The 16,160-nt window shown below is 47.8% G+C and overlaps 1 protein-coding gene across 8 annotated transcripts in view; it reads right to left on the bottom strand.

Annotated features, from left to right (window-relative positions):
• The window catches only part of SIK3 (SIK family kinase 3), a 256,319-nt gene that overhangs the window by 10,848 nt on the left and 229,311 nt on the right, over nt 1-16,160 (bottom strand). For 3 of the 8 annotated variants that reach the window (XR_003683519.2, XR_003683518.2, XM_024131196.3), the window contains exons 14-21: nt 14,160-14,230; nt 11,790-11,933; nt 7,864-8,014; nt 7,010-7,135; nt 6,658-6,743; nt 6,108-6,217; nt 4,767-5,106; nt 3,347-4,209 (exon numbers count right to left, since the gene is read on the bottom strand). Coding sequence is in view for 5 of the 8 variants with exons in the window: in XM_024131196.3 (XP_023986964.1) it covers nt 3,347-4,209; nt 4,767-5,106; nt 6,108-6,217; nt 6,658-6,743; nt 7,010-7,135; nt 7,864-8,014; nt 11,790-11,933; nt 14,160-14,230 (1,891 nt within the window). In the remaining 3 variants the exon portion in view is untranslated. The other 5 variants (XM_024131198.3, XM_024131197.2, XM_028500937.2 and 2 more) reach the window with 5 other exon arrangements.

The raw sequence follows: 16,160 nt of genomic DNA, 5'->3' as shown, positions 1-16,160 counted from the left end.
ACTGTGAGCTCTCATGTTTTTAAAAGAGTAGAATCATGTCAGGTTAAAGCAGGAAGAGATCGTGGAGCCTAGTTTCTCCTGTAAAAGGGATCATAAGACATACACCCAAGGTGGTTGTGAACAATAAATGAGTAACTGGCTGGAGGGCACCAAGCCCGGAGCAGACCAACTGCAAACACCTTCTCGGAGCGGGCATCTAGCTAACATCCCCCACGACGGGAGGAGCGGTTAGGGGAGGAGCGGTTAGGTGCCGGGGGGGTGGTCACAGGTTTAAGGTAAGGACAATGGGGACGCTTCAGGGTAAGAAGAAGTTTTAAACACACACAGGTACATCCCAGGAGGGGTTCTAACTCTAACTCTGGAGTGGCTTTGGGCTTCCCTGGGCTATTTTTTCCTCTATTGCATTATTTTACTATACTGGATTCTAAACTCACAGGGTAATAAACTTGGGGCTTTATTTGTTAACGATAATTGTATATATGGTTCCAAAAGTCTCAAAATAGAAGTCGAAAGAGGTCAGAAAGAGGCAAGGTGAATAGTATTCAAGAAAAGGCATACGCCGTCGCTAAGTTAAAGAGTAAGTTGAGAGTAAACTGGGCAGAGACAGGAAGGATCATCTCTACCATACACTGGCAAGCAGGGCAGGAGCTAAGATTAGGGCTTCTAGAAAAGCTCATATCAAAGGTCAGGAAAAGAAGATTTAAGAAAAAAGAGGGCTTTGGGGGGAAGCAAAACTGATCATGAGGCAACAAGGACAGGGTAGTTTTGAGCTGAAACCTTTAAGGGTGTACTTATGGCTTGACTCTTCCAGAAACCAGAAGAGATGCTTGCAGGGAATAATGGCGGCGATGGCGGCGGATGGAAGAAGGCAGGGGGAAGGAAGAGGGAGAAGTAACCGTAGTCTCTCAGCTTGGGGAAGAGGTGGGAGGGACTCGTCAAAAGAACCCTGACTGAAGTTCCGGTCCGAAGAGAAGTGAACTGATTTAAAGCTGCGGGGAGCCGCTGGAGCCAGATCATCCTCTGGATTTCAGGAAACCTTGGCCCTTAGCTTCTACTAACTCCTTCACGTAGACTAGACTTCAAACCGACCAAGGCCGCTTGCTTCCCCTGAAAAACGTCCCTGAGACACTCCCACCCGCTGGTCCTTCCTCATGCTTCTCCCCTAAATCCAAACGGCAAAATCCTTTTCATCCACCAAGACCCAACTCAAATGTCACTTGCTGTGGGAAACCTGCCCCTGCTCTGACTGAGAACTGGTCTGTCCCTCCCCTGGTCTCCCACAGCACTTGGACCAGCCACGTCCTGCCTTCCTTCAGGCACCAGGTAGACCTGCAAGCCCGCCGAAAGGGGGGTCCTCTGACAATCAGGGGACACAGGTGAATTCAAGCCCCCTGGTCTTCCTGTCCATAGGAGTCACACAGGAGGGAAAAGTGAAGGGAATTCAGAGAGAGTATTTTTGAAGAAAAATATTTCAAAAGGTTATTTTCACACATGGCAATCCAGGGTGCGGGCGGGGAGTGTGCGCTGTGTGCTCGCTCGCTCGCTCGTTCCCCGAGCCTTGCACACCCAGCATGTGCTCAGCAAGTGTCTGCTGGCGTGAAGTGAGTAGCTCTCGGGTTCAGTGCTACTCCCGAGCTGTGGGGCCTGGGGGCAAATCACTTAATCTGTGCCTCAGGTGTCTCACTGGTAAAATGGGGCCAGTAAGAGTTGTGAGGATTAGACAAATTCATATATGAACAGCATCTGGTGTCTGGCACATGGAAAGCACTACGGAAGTGTCAGCTTTTCTCCTTTTCTGGTGAAAGCTGTCATTCGCACAGGAAGCTTTCCCACAGCATCCCTCATGCCGTCAAGCTGCCTCTGCTAAAACGCTCCCAGCCACAGGAAGCTCCCAGGCTGCTGAGCAGCCTATTCTGGAAAGTTCTCAGGAAGGTCTTCCCCAGGGAACTGAAATCTGCTGCAACTTCTATCCTGATCTCGGTTCTGCCCCATAATATGACCCCATACCTTTTCCATCTGACAGGTCTGAAAGCTCTCCTGAGTTCTTTCCCCCAGGCCTAAACATCCCCAAGTCTGTCAGCCAATCCACATGTGGCCTGGCTCCAAAACCTCCCACCATCCTACGTCTGCCTAAAAACACAGCAGCCACAGGTGGACACGATACGTCTGACAGGTGCAGACCTCAAACTGGACGGCACCCATCTGCTCAAAAGCCCAGGATTTAACTGGAGTTTTATGGAACCCCATCCCTATCAGTGCTTGATGAGCACAACCTGAAGGCACCAGGTCCTCTGCACGTAAACTGATTTAGAGCCAGGTCTTCCATCCTGCTCTGTGCCAGCAGACCCCGTTCCCCCAGGAGTTGAGTTTTGTGTGCTGACTTTAAAAGGACAGGGCAGGAGAGGCAGGCAGCTTCAAGAAGGGGAGGATGGGAGAAGTGCCCAGCTTCGGGGTTGTGTATTTCATGGAGAAACTCGTTTTCAAGGTCTGTGATGATGGGAGGGATGTCAGTCCAGGTTTCGTGCAGGGTGGATGCCCTGACACGAGTGGAGCAATGTCTTCTGAGTATAAGTTACTGACAGTAATCCCAACCTCCTCCCAAATGAAAATGAATGTACTCGCTAATGATACAGCGATACTAAATGAAATGGCATGGGGTCCCTATGATGCTGTAATATTCTGTGTTTAGCTTATTAACAAAGTGATCAGAGTAATAATACCTCAAATTATTTACATCATACATTCAGATGATAAAGTGTGCCTCTCTCTCCCTCTCCCTCTCTCTGTGTCACACACACAAACATTATGTATAAACATAAATACATACGTGTAGGTTTTAATCTTCACGAATACTCTGCAAAGGACCGTTATTCCTCCTGCCCTTTTTCACAGATGAGGAAATAAGAACCTGAGGTTTAAGTGACAAGGTCACTGCATTCGTAACACAGGCATGTCCAGGACCGAGGGGCCCTGACTCTTAGTTCAACACTATTTACACTAAATCCTGTTTCCTTAGCACCGGCTGACTTCTGTTCTACCGCAGAGGTTAAAGCTAGCTATTCTGATGACAGCCGAGAAATTCTGGATTCTAAGGAACCACAGGTAATATACCTTACTGACCGTCCTAGCTATATGCTGTCTATCACTCTCTTTTAAGTTTGAAAACAGATCCCCTTCCCCACCAAATACCCACTTCCTACGTGCTTCTCCCCTAAAAGGTGCTGACGGTCTTCTCAGGAATTCTTTTTTCTTAGGAACCCAGAGGCCTAGCTGAAAAACCGTAATACTGCTGAGTTAACTGAATGAGGGCAGACTGGCCCAGGACTGGACTTTGCAGGGTTCTTACCTCGGCTGGACACCTTATTTCTATTGAACGCAGCAGCTGGCTGTCGGTACGGATGTATCCCCAACTCCTGTACGTGACTCACGGTTCCTAGTAAAGATTCAGGGTCCCCGGGTCCGCCAGTACTCAAGAGCAGGGGGCCATCGTGGCAACCTTTGGTCAACGTGTTCACGTTCTTCCTGTCCGGAAAGCCGTCCTTGGCCCCCTCACACGAGCACTCCTCCTCCATGCTCTCCGAGTGCACGAGCGCCGGCTGGTGAGCGTAACCGTGGGTCGGGGTGGGTGAGGAAACCTGCGAGATACATTCTTGCGCCCTGATTTGCAGAAGATGCTGGGGGCTGGTGTGGTGGTGGTGATAAGAGTCAGCGTTTTGATACGGTAAAGCCTGGCGCTCTGTCATACTCTGTCCCCCGAGGCCGGGAGCCAGACTGCCTGCATCCCCCTGGTTCATATGCCTGAACAGTTCTTGGTACTCTTGCTGCTGCCGCTGCTGCCTTTTAATGAGCTGTGCAAACTCTGCTGGGGGCAGCCGAATGTCCGAGTGGCCGGTGAGCGAATGCCGGGGGGAGAGCAGTCCTTGGAGGATGTGGGGGACCTGCTGGTGTCGTGCGTAGTCCGGCGGCGTCGGGGACAGCAGGGCCTGCTGCAGCGCTGACGCGGTATAGTGCGGTGGCTGCTGATGTGCGCTGGGAGGGAAGGTGGGGAACTGGTCAAGTGGAGGGACTTTCAGGGCTTGGGTGGGAGGTAACCCCACTCCTGCTGAAGGGCTGTAGCTGCTGGGGGAACCCCGGGACTGGTCCGAAAACAGATGGGGGTGTAAATGCGCCTGGTCGTAGTTAGCAGGGGAGAACCGATTCACGTTCAAGCTGCAGACACAAAAGGGAGTGAGTACCAGGCATCCGTGTGACAAGTGTGCTAGACTCCCCAAGGGAATAGCTACCACGCTTCCTCAGTGGGGAGCCCCCGCTGGTACAGAGGACCGCGGTGGATGGGGCGGGGAAGATGGGGATGTATGCGTCATCCCCACCCGTCCCCTCTGGTTGAAGGTAGCAACATCACTTGAACTATTAAGATGTACCCATCTCTTAGAATATGGGTGACAGAGAAAGAAACAATCCTAAAAGAACAGACAAGGGGAAATGGCATTTTTACCAACTCCTCTAATTGGCCACTTTCTTCTTTGCAGACATATAGTAAGGTAGCTTTGTCCTTGTCTTCCTCTGTCTCATTAGCATTTTGATCCTGGGTCAATATATAGGTTTCAAGTCCGTCCCAAACCCACCACCCCAATTTTAATAAGGCTGAAATGAGCACAGCCCAGTCAGAACCCTTCTCCTTTCCTCCTCCTCCCTCGCCCTGCTAAGGGGCTTCCTCCCACCTAGGTCACCTGGAGAGATGGCTAGGTGACTCTGGGCCGGCTTACCTGTGGGCCTCCGCACTGTCGGCACTCAGCTGCTTGGACAAGGGCCGGTGCCCATAGCTGAAGGCGGCCATCAGGCTGGTCCGGTGCTGCATCTGAACCTGACTGGCGCTGGGGCTGATGGAGACGCCCCGGCCAGCAGAGCCTGCAGCTGTCCCGGGCATGCTGCTGAGCATGTCAACAGGCTCCTGGACTTGGATGGTCACCTGCTGTGACTGGGGAGGCTGCTGTATGCCCAAGCAGGTTAGTGCCACATTGGGAGGAGGGGAACAGTTCTCAGGCTGCTGCTGGAAGGCTGCACTGCGGGAGGGGAAGCCTTGAAACTGGGAGGGAGATGCAGCACCTGGAGAGAAAGGAACCTCAGAGTGACCAAATGCCCGGGTTACCAGCCGGCTGGAGCCAGTGAGGACACTTAACCTGCATACCACCCAGAGCAGTGCTTCTCCAACTCCAGGGTGCCGAAGGCTCCTCTAGAGGACTCGAGAAAACACAGGCTCTCCTGGGCCCGACCCACGGAATGCTGATTCAGTAATTTGTAATTCCAGAAATTTGTCATTCCAATAAGTTGCCCGAAAGCTGGTCTGTAGATTATTCTTTGAGGACCTCTGATCCAGGGCAGTGCTTCTCAAACTCTAATGCACATACAGATGGCGCGGGGATCTTGCTAAGATGTAGATTCTGATTCAGCGGGCCTGCGATGAGACCTGAGATCCGACCCTTCCCGCCGAGGTGGTTTGTCGGGGACCCCACTTTGGGTAGGAAGGGCCTAGAGAGCAATTCAAACTCTCCAGGGGATCTAGATTGGGTGGCATTACTTAAGAGATCCTCAGTTTTTGGAATACTAAATGCTCAGAGCGCTGGTCTCTGAAGGCCCACACAGACTAGGGCACACTCATCTTCACCTTCATCTAAACACCCACAAGCGAGGAGCCCCGTGCCCAGTGGATCAACAAACCCAGGCATGACAGGAGGGAAGGTTCCGGTAGTTGCCTTTCATTGGGTAGAGTTGGAGGGGGTTTTATGAAAAATATTATTAACGGTCAACCTTTACTGAGACCTGTTTTGTTCCGGAGACTATTTCAAGAATTTAACATATATATTTATTCAGTAAGTAGTATTAGTATCCCCATTTCGCCTTTGAGCAAGCTGAGGGCGCCCAGAAGTTAAGTAACTTGCCCGAGGTCTCACAGCTAAGGAGTTGGTAGAAGAAGTCAAACCAAGGCAGACTCCCCTGAACGCTACGTCACTCTGCCACCCGAATCGATCGATGGCTTGAGGCACTCAAGGCTAGGCCTCACTTCTCCCTGTGGCACACCACGGTTCGGCATAAACCTCTGCACTCACCGTGAGGCTGGACCATGGCGCTGCTCATGGGGGGAGGGCTGTTACTGGGTGGTCTGAAGAGGTGGTTGCTGGCGTGGCTGGGGGGAGGGCTTGCAGGCTGGATCCTTAACCTTGAAAACAACAGAGCCAGATGAGCAAACGCGCTTCCGGAGGTGGCAGCGTGGCCTTGCAGTTAGTTTCCGCCATTCGACACACAGGCGGAAACTACTTCTTTGGTTTTGATAAGACTCCAGGCTAGACAGACATGCACAGACCGCCCACCACAGTCTACTCAGAGCCGTCCACATCTTATTTCCCCAGACTTCCCAAGGGGGCAGAGGTCACCGTGGGCCTCTGTCTGGCCTCCTCTACTACTGGCGTCAGGTTCCTTTGTTCACGGGGCTAAGAAAATGAAGCGGCACAGGAAGTCAGGGTTATAGGGGGCCGCGAAAATTGACACTGGCCTCCCTGCTTTTTAAGTGGGTTCTCCCAAGATGAACGTTTGAGTCAGTCAGTATCGCCCATGAGAGTCAGGCCAACAGCTTAAGCATGAGACACCACGCTTCATTACCTCTGGAGCTGGTGGGTGAGGAGGGCGGGCTGATTCTCACACGCAGCCTGAAGGGGTGGAGAAGGCTGAGGAGGACAGATAGAATCCTAAAACGAATGCGGGAAAGGAGAAAAAATACTCGTGAGCTTGAAGATTAACAAGAGCCGTTCTCAGGAAGGGAAGAAACTCTCTGTGACCGAGATTTATGCTACTGTTGTTCATCAAAAGGTTTGATTACCTTTACTCAAACATAGCAACCACGCATACAACTCAGCTCCTCTTTGCCCTGCGGGATCTCCTCCAAAATTCACAGGCCAATCAGCCTGCAAGCAAACTCCAGAGAAGTTGGAGAAAGCAAAGAGGGTAGGCCTACTTGAATCTGTTGCTGGAGAATTTGATGGTGCTGCTCCTGCTGGTATAGCATGTGCTGCTGCTGGGTCTTCTCCAGGGCTCTTTCATCAATCTGCCCCCCGTACATCTTCTGCAGCCGCTCGCACTCCTGAAGGGAAAGCAGTTAAGACAGATGGGATGCAGCCAGGCCCACGCACGCAGTGATGTCAGCAGATGCAGACCTGCGCCCAGGCCTCACGGGCAGAAGGAACCACGCGGAAGAACAGCGTCCTTGAGGAGCAACTAACCCATTTACGTAGGCATTTGTGTACGAGACACGTTCACGCTCTGCTCTGGCTGAACAAAGGGAAAACACCAGGATGGCCTGCGTACAAGCAAAGGTTCCAGTGTGAAATCTGGGTACAAAGCACATGCCACTCGAAGCTTGGTCATCAGGAAGGCACAAAGGAAGCCGGCCCTTTATAAAGCCTGGAGGTGCACCTCCTTCCTCTGCGAGCGCCATTCCATACCAACTGGAGAGTATGCCAGGTGGCAAGAACGCAGAGCAGGCTCCCACAAGACCCAGTGCCCATAAATCATGAGACGAATGCCAGGGTTGCTTCGAAGGACATTCCCTGGGGCCTCCCACTGAAACAAAAGCCCAGAAATTCCTCTCTAATGAACTACAGAGACAAGAGGAAAATCCGGTCCCTTCCTGGGGAAAGCTGGACATAACGAGAAGTAAGGAGAGTGTCAGGAAGCTATCTGCTTGGGAAGCTCTAGAACTTCAGTGCTGCTGACACGAAGGGGGTAGAAAGTTTAACACCCGGGTCCTCCTGCACTAGTGGTCTCTGTTACCCATGCTTCTCCAGAGACGCCTGCCATCTCTTCCATTACCTGCTGCAACTGTTTGATGCTGCTGTTGTTGCCCATTTTTTCCAGGTGAGCTTTGAAGGCCTGGATGCTTGCAGCCCCATCAGAGAACCGGCGCACAGGGGAGAAACGCTCCGTAGGGAGGTGCAGGGTGTTGGAGTCCTTGTAGGTAGAGCTGAATACATGGGAAGAGAAGGTTAGGGGCTAGGACTCAGGGCTTTTGATCAAATCACCTAGGGACACTGTTCCAGATGAACACAAAGCTGGCTGGCTGCACGTGCAGCCCTGCACATTACACCACTTCCATGTCATCTCCAGAGGCCAGTCGTTTCCCTAGCCTGCTTCCCTTTAGAGGCCTCCAAGTGACCATCGTCCATTTCCACTTACCTTGAGTTGGCTTAATATCCAAGCCCGGTAAGGTCCTGGGATCAAATACATCCAGTTCTTACAAATACACTGGGTCAGAGAGAAAAGCTTCACAGTATCCCTCGGGCCCAGCTGTAAAGGAACTCTTGCTTTTATAATCATGTCTCTATCTAGTGCCTTTAGAAACCTAGAGCAAACCTACCCGTTTGACCCGAAGTTTTCCCTGAGCAGCATTCTCCGTTTGCCGGACCAGAGGAAAACTACAGTCAACTGTGGGGTCAAAGGTCTGGCCTGGAATTCACAGGTTTTGTGCTAGAAAACGGAAGGTGGAGGTTAAAGTGGGGAAAATGGGGACTTGTGATCCCCAGATGGAGACAGCCCATTCTTAAGGAATGTGGGCCTCAAGATCCTGCACGTACCTGGTCAACGCAAATAAGGTTACCTGCTGTGAAAGTTAACTTCTCAGAGCAGTGGCACCCTCCCAGCCTGTTAGTGAAAGAGGAATCAGGTGGGTTACCTTCAAAATGACCCACTGCTCAGAGCAATCAGAACACAGCCAGTGTCTTACAGAAAGAAAGAACAAGCTATCGATAAGGAATGCCTAAGACAGCATCAGAGTTAGAAGCTAACACCTATACTTGTGACCTAATCAGAAAGAGATGTTTATGGGTTGAGGTAAGCAGATAAAAGACTGCCAAGGCAGCATTCCAGCAGCTGATGGAAAGGATCAGGATTTCATGTTGAGGGCAGAGATGACATCACACTGAGCTATGGGTGAAATGATGTACCACCTTGCCAGTCACTCATTCTGGACTGAAGCAGAACCAAGGCTAAGGAAGAGGGTTAACAAGCGAGTTCAAACGCAGCAGACAGGGAGGGACTAGGAGGGTCTGGTGACTGTGCAGAGGGGTCGAGAGAGTTCTGGCAGCAGGTGAAAGCCCTTTAACCCTCTCCTCTCTAACGATGGCTCCTGTTTCAGACTCTACCTGAAGCTGAACAGTAGGGGGCTGAGGAAACGAACATGAACATGTATCTGTTTCAGTAACACAAAAGACAAATGATTGTGGCAGACGCACTCCAGAAACAGTGATCGTAAGAGCTGCTCTCAGGAGTATTTCCTCAATACTTCTCATTTCTGTTTCTACTTCAGGTGTTTGGAGTTCAAGCAAGCAAATACTATTTTCTCCTAAAATTTGATTCTTACACTTGCAATATATTCTGATAATGGACACATTTCTGATTCATTCAGAAAGCCATGCTCTTCAAGGAGTTAATATGGTCTGTCTGCACAAAACACATTCTCTCCCATCAGAGCAATACTCCCAGGTCCAGGTATTTCATGGCTTTTCCAGAAGATCAGGCTGTGCACAGACTGACACCCCACAGCCCAGCACAGTAGATTCAGTGGGACAGTTCTGATGCGGCTGCTCATTTTGGAAGCACTGATAGTATCAACTGTGTTTTATTTTTATTAGCAATCATGTTCAAACTCAGGACAGCCTCATATTAGGCTGACATTCCCACTACACTCTTCAAACAGGGACTTGGCACCCCACCTAGATAAAATCCATCTTGCGTCAGTTGTTTTTTGTTGCTGTTAATTACACTTAAATTTTTTTTTTAATTTTAAATTACACACTTCCCGCATTGAAAAGGTCGGTCAGACCCATCTTCTGTCTCCATGGTGGACTTCATCTATGATACCCCAGAAGAATAGATAATATGTGCTGTTCTTGAGTCATTTCCTCCAGCAAATGAAAGGAATTCAGTAATCTATTCAGGCTACCCATTTTCAGTGTTTTATAGCCTGGGAAAGTTTCTCTTTTCCCCTGAAGACTTACTTCAGTCTCTTGTGTTGCCATGTTTTTATAACCCCATCGAGACACGCTGAGGTTGCATAAATGCCCCACCGTACACAATCTGTCACTCATAAAGCATTCATTCCAATTCAAACTGGCTTGACCATAGGAAACCCTCTACCAGGAGTGTTCACACAAAAACAGACAGCAGACAGATTTCCAGCAGGCAAGGCCTTGACAATGACTAGGCAGGGTGGAAACCACACAAATGGAGCTGTGGGCCAATGTGGTCTTTCTTTAGTAACAAGTGTAAACAGGATATCAGGTCTGATAAAGGCAGACTATGGAGATGTGCTGATCTTCATGCTTCCCCCATAAGAACACATCCTGAGGAGCACCTGAATTAAACAACGATTAAACCCAAAGGCCTGAAACTAAACAACAGACCCTGACGTAGGATGAAAAATTAAGTGTGGGGCTATAAAGGAGGGGAAGATAGAAACAGCGAGAAACAAAGTAATGAAGGGTCTATTAGGTAACAGTGTAGAGCTCAGTTATTGAGAAATCACAGAAAATGTTTGGAGTGGAAAATGCAGCTAATAATCAAAGTACTCTCGATGTAGTATCGTAACAGTGTAGGCCCTGAGAGATTTTCCTCAGAAAAATACTGTCTTTCTGTGCCATCAGAGTTTTATTTGAGAAATGTCATTTCTACTAATAAACCATTTTCACTACATTATTCATGGTCATTTATAAAAGCTTATCTTCCTCCTTTCTAAGTTCCAACGTGGCACTAATGAAGTCTCAGTCTGCTCAGAGGTCACCTGTCTCTGCTGATTACCTCTGATGCCCAGTGGGTAACTAGACACAATAAAAGCACTGTGTCAAGATTGCCAGTGTGAGCCTGTTGCAAGATTGAATAACAACACATTTATAAACTTAATCTCCTTGGAATCTGCTTTCCAATCTTCCCAAGTAAGACTGCTTTTCGCTGTCCTCCCAAAAAGATTGAAAGAAAATAAGCTCTAGCAACTGGTGGTGGCTTTGAAAGTGTGGCCTTAGAGCTTGGGGACAGCTTCAGAATGGACTAAAGGTTAAGATTTTCGGTCATCGAGGTGTTCCCAGAAGATAATCATCTTCTTAAGCCAGCAAAGTGTCATTCCTCTCTGTTCCGAGGCTTACTTGAACTCAATTTTGTGAAGTTTTCTTGGCAAGAAAGGTTACACTTGTTTTTATTTCTTTAAGACAATGAATTATAAATGTATCAGAGACCTACTAAAAGATTTTGCCATCAGAATATTGCAGGGATGACTTTCCAAGCACAACACTCAAGAGGATGCAGTATCTCTGCTCTACCACTCACAAAGGAATGTATCTTCCCCCATATCTAAGCTCCTTGTTCAGCGGTCACGTGATAAGAAGTGCTCATTCTTTTGATGGCGATGGGTTATTAAAGGTCAAGCCTATTGATGTGGCTACAAATCCTTCTATTTCCAGATGGCCTTCTAAGAGCTTCACCCGCTTTCAGGTTTCAAGTTCAGTTTCATCGATAAGTCAACATCTAGAATCACAAGAATCACCTGCAGGCACTAAACATGCCTACGAGGTAATGGGAAAGAAGCATCTCATATTGCCCTGGGCACTGCTTAGTTAAGGAGTTGAGAAGATGTAAGTTCAGGATGCGATTTAAAGCCACGATGCTAGTCCCCATGTCTGTAAGACTAGCCAGAAGGGTGCCTGTCCAATGAGCCTCAAGGAGCTCCCGCAGCTCATGTGGCTACTCACCGATGCTGATCAGGTACCAGGTGAGGGGGCCAGACCCGGGAACGGAAAGGCTGCTGTCCTAGCTGCCGCTGTAGGTCCGGTGGGATCTCAGCTGTAGGGTTGGTCATGGCCAGTGTATGTCTTTTGGACCTATTTGCCAAGTACCTGCAACAAGCAGGAGCATATTTCATAGTAAAAAAGACAGACAGGAATATTCCTCAGCAAGAAGCATTAGAAGTTAATCCAAAGCACTCAGAATGAAACAGTGCCAGAGCTCAAAAAGGGCTCGATGGCCAACAGATCCCTGACTGGATGAAAGTGAAACATGTTCCAAAAGGCCAACAAAAGTTGGCTTACCACTGAAGTGGCTGAATTTTGGACCTAAGAGTAGCCATTAAGAGAAGACAGAAAACAGATGTAGCTCACAAAGTGGATCAATTTCCCCTGCTTCATTCCATTCAGGAAAAGAATTTATTTTCTACTTGTTAGTTTCATTCCTCTTTTCTTTCCAAATTTCCAAACTACAAGGCGGAGGAAATGAGCCCTAAGGATTGTTCCTAGAGATGAGCCAAGAGAGATATTCAGAAGGGCTTCGCATGTGTCTCTCGACGCCACTGGTCCCGAGGGTTGGAGACAGACCTCGCTGCAAGTCACAGAAAACAGATCTTTCCATGTGGGGCTAAGCGAGTTCCAACACCACCCCTTCCCTCATGCCCCATGATTGTAACTCCATCATCAGAGAAGAAAAACTGATGTTGTCCCCAGGGAACCAACATTCTCTAAAGGATGAAGAAGTGAAACCACATGAAATGTTTATATAATTGTTTTGTAGGGGAAAAAAAGGCAAGGCAAGAAAAGAGAAGTTTCAGAAGCTGAAGAGTGGACAAGCTGATGACTTTTCTTCTGAAGACCTTTCAGATGCACCACTAATACCATTAATAAGGTATCAGTCCCCCCTTGGTCTGACTGATGACTCCCTCCACCACTGCTGCTCTTATTGGGCATGAATAAAAGAAGCATTATTCCTTCCATTACATCAAAACTGATGGGCATTTTACCCTTTAAATGTTGGTCTAAGGAAGAAAGAAGGAGCTGAAGGAAGTAAAGTGCAAGACAAAGAAGATAAAATGAAATACTGCTGTCTAATTAAAGTAGGAAGGCAGTAAGTTTCCTAATTTCTCTTCATGACACCAGCAGCACCCATGTACAACTTTACACACCCTGTGATTGGCAAACTATAGAAACCACAGCATCAAGAGAAAAACAAAGTCAACACGATTCCTCTATCGGCTACGCTGTAGAAGGAGCTGGCCCACCAGCCAACACCCCTGTTCTTCACTGTTCTTTCCACATGGGACCAGACTCTTTTTGAACAGCAGCTCTCACACAAAGCTACTGGGGGTAGGGAAAGAATACTGGCCAGCAACCGTCCGGGTCTTATAAAGTGGTCTTGTTTCATTCTTAACTACTTTGCCCATTCCAGCTAAAAAACAGTTAACAGACTAGAGAGTAATTAGCGGTATGCAAACTTACCAGAGGGTAAGCCATTAGTGGTTTAATATCCATTTGATAAAAACACCCAAAGTTTCCCCAAGAGCCCATGAAAACCATTTTATTTCAACTTCCCTCAAGGGAAAAAACATATAATCTTGAAGAACACCTATATTTCTGGGAAAATACATGCTGGATTCTGGTCAAACCCCCTTCCCCGGAAAATAAGAAAGTCATTCTCACAAGGGGGCATGCATGGAGCTGAGGACCATGGCTAATGGAACTGAGGTCAAATGAACAGTACAGCATGCCTGATGGTCACTGCCGTTTTCTGTGAATTAGGCATCTCTGCAAACAATGGATATTTGCATCTGTCCCTGGCCCAAATCCCATATTCTTTTTTCAATATCTCTTTGTTGATACAAGGGGATGGAAGAAACACAGAGCAAACAGTACAAGAGGTATTCATTCTCCTGGAAAGGAAGAGTCCATGCCAGCGGTCCATGGCCAGACTAGCTAGGATCATTGTCATCCCAAATCTCCAATTCCTTTTCAGTAACAGTTCTTGGCAGGTAGGAGCAGGCTTTGTGCCTTGTGAATACTATCAGAGTTGCAATATGAAGGCAGGGGGCAAGGAAGGAAGGAGGGAGGAGAGAAAAAGTTCTTATGGTTATTGCTGTCACTTAGGGGACTTCCAATGGTGCTTACAGAAATGAAATTTTCTGGGTAGTCTTCTGTTACTTCCATGTGGGGAGGAACATGCCATCTGGCTTGAGCAAAGAGACCACACAAATGTTGAAGCTGCACTGTACCACCTCCTTGGGCAGAGGTGACCTTTCGTTGGTTGCAGGGGGAGCCTGCCCAAGGACGTTCTGCAAGCACTGCCAGATGCCACATTACCTCTGCACAGCTTCCTGATCTGGCTCCCCATCCGAGCTCTCCTCGTCCACAGGGGTAACTGCTGGCACTGCCTGAAGAGAGACAGGAAGGAAAAGCTCAAGGTGGCGCTTCTTCTGCAGTAGCTCTTATTCTAGACTCTGGGCTTGGGGCAGGCCTCTCTGTCACTTTTTTTTTTAATCTGCAAAGCTTTTCTGGGATCCCTGGGTTATACAGAACTTTCATATACCTTTCCATTGTTCCATTTTTACCTCGCTCGGTTGATTTTAATTTGAATTTCTTCCTCTGATTCATCTTCCTTCGTTCATTTATTCATCCAACAAATAGCTGAATGCCCACTATGTTCCAGGATAAAATGTGAATTAATAAAGTTCTTGCCCTTGTTTTACAGTCTAGTGGAGGATAGAGATAGGCACACAGACAAGTACAAAACAGCAGGACCCAGTCATGGGCACTTGGGAATTGAGGAAGGCATTCTGGAGGACATGGCCCCAAACCTGAGACCTGAAGGATGAGCAGGAGTTAGCCCAGCCAAGAGGGGATGGGGTCGCAAGCGTCTGAGGTTTCTAGGCCAAGAGAAAAGAGAAGGCCTGTGGGTGTCTGAGGACCTGAAAATGTAGGAGAAGCTTGTTTACCTGGAATGTCTAGGAACTGACCTGTTGTTTCTTATTAATGTTATTTCCAGACTTTAGATATCCTTTACTCCAGAAAAGCACACTGGTTTTTTAAAAGCACACTTTAGTACATAACATAAAATTGTGTAATTACATATCAATGCTTTAAAATCACTGTTACGCACCAAAACATGTAAGTGAAATGAGGACCACCACAATGCATGCATTACTGTGACTCTTCCCATCTGCTTGTGGACTGGAATGCTGTATATCCTTGATAGCTACTCACAGCCTGTGGCTCACATAATCACCATGCCTCAAGCACCAGAGCAAAAATCATACCTCAGTTATTACAAAAGAGCATTTTTTTAATGGACAATAATTATAAAACAAAACAAACTTCTGGAATAGTTCCATTGTTTGTATGCTCCTAGGGTTTCCAGATCCCTTACTACAGTTCTACAAGGCTGGAGTGAACAGGGTTAGGCAGGAAGTGGCTACAGACGAGGCAGGAGAGGAACATTGTGGCCAGTTATAAATGGCCTTGAATACCACATTAAGAAGTTTATTTTGAGAAAAGGCAGTGGTGAATCACTAAAGATTTTAAGCAGGGACATGATGTTACAAGATTTATATTTTAGAAAGCTGGCTTGCTTTAGTTGCAGCATGAAAATGGCTGGTGATGAGGATTAGAAGACAAGCCCGAACAAGGAAGCCGGTTAGGAGGCCACCGTGCTAATCCAGGCAACGGATGACAGTGGCTTGAGTTAGAGAAAGGGCAGTGGAGATGGAAAGAAGTAAGATACTTACTTCACCGCACTGGGTAACTGATTTGACATGGGGAATAAGGGAGAGGGAAGAAGTAAAGATAATTAATACCCACATTCCTAGCTTGTCTAACCAGGAGAGTGACGGTGCCGTTCACTGTTACCCAACGGGAGAAACAGGTTTCACACAGTCAGGATAAGTTCATTTGAGGACACGTTGAATTAAAATGGTAAGTACTTGTTGAATGACCAACTAAATTCGTGCAGTCGGTAGTCATGTATACAGAAGTATAGAACTCAGAAGAGCATTCTGGGCTGGAGAATCACTCAGTAACTGAAATTAGAGAAGTGGACAAGATCACTCAGAGAGAGCATGTAAAATGAGATGGAAACAGGGCCTCAGATGAAACTCTGGGTTTCACCTATTTCAAGGAAAAAGAAGAAGGGGAACCTGAAAAGGGGAGGCAGGTGGAAAACAAAAAACAAGGAGATTGGGGTAAAAGAAGACAATATTTCAAGGAGAAAAACGGTCAGCGGTGACTAATACAGTTGGGAGGTCCAAAAAGATAAAGATTAAAAATGTCCAGTGGACTTACCAACAAAAGCTTGTTAGTGACCTTGGC

Source organism: Physeter macrocephalus, chromosome 16 (assembly GCF_002837175.3).
Source record: "Physeter macrocephalus isolate SW-GA chromosome 16, ASM283717v5, whole genome shotgun sequence".
Taxonomy (NCBI): Eukaryota; Metazoa; Chordata; class Mammalia; order Artiodactyla; family Physeteridae; genus Physeter; species Physeter macrocephalus.
Note: the sequence above shows the minus strand (reverse complement) of the source record. Positions and strands in the feature narration are given on the sequence as shown.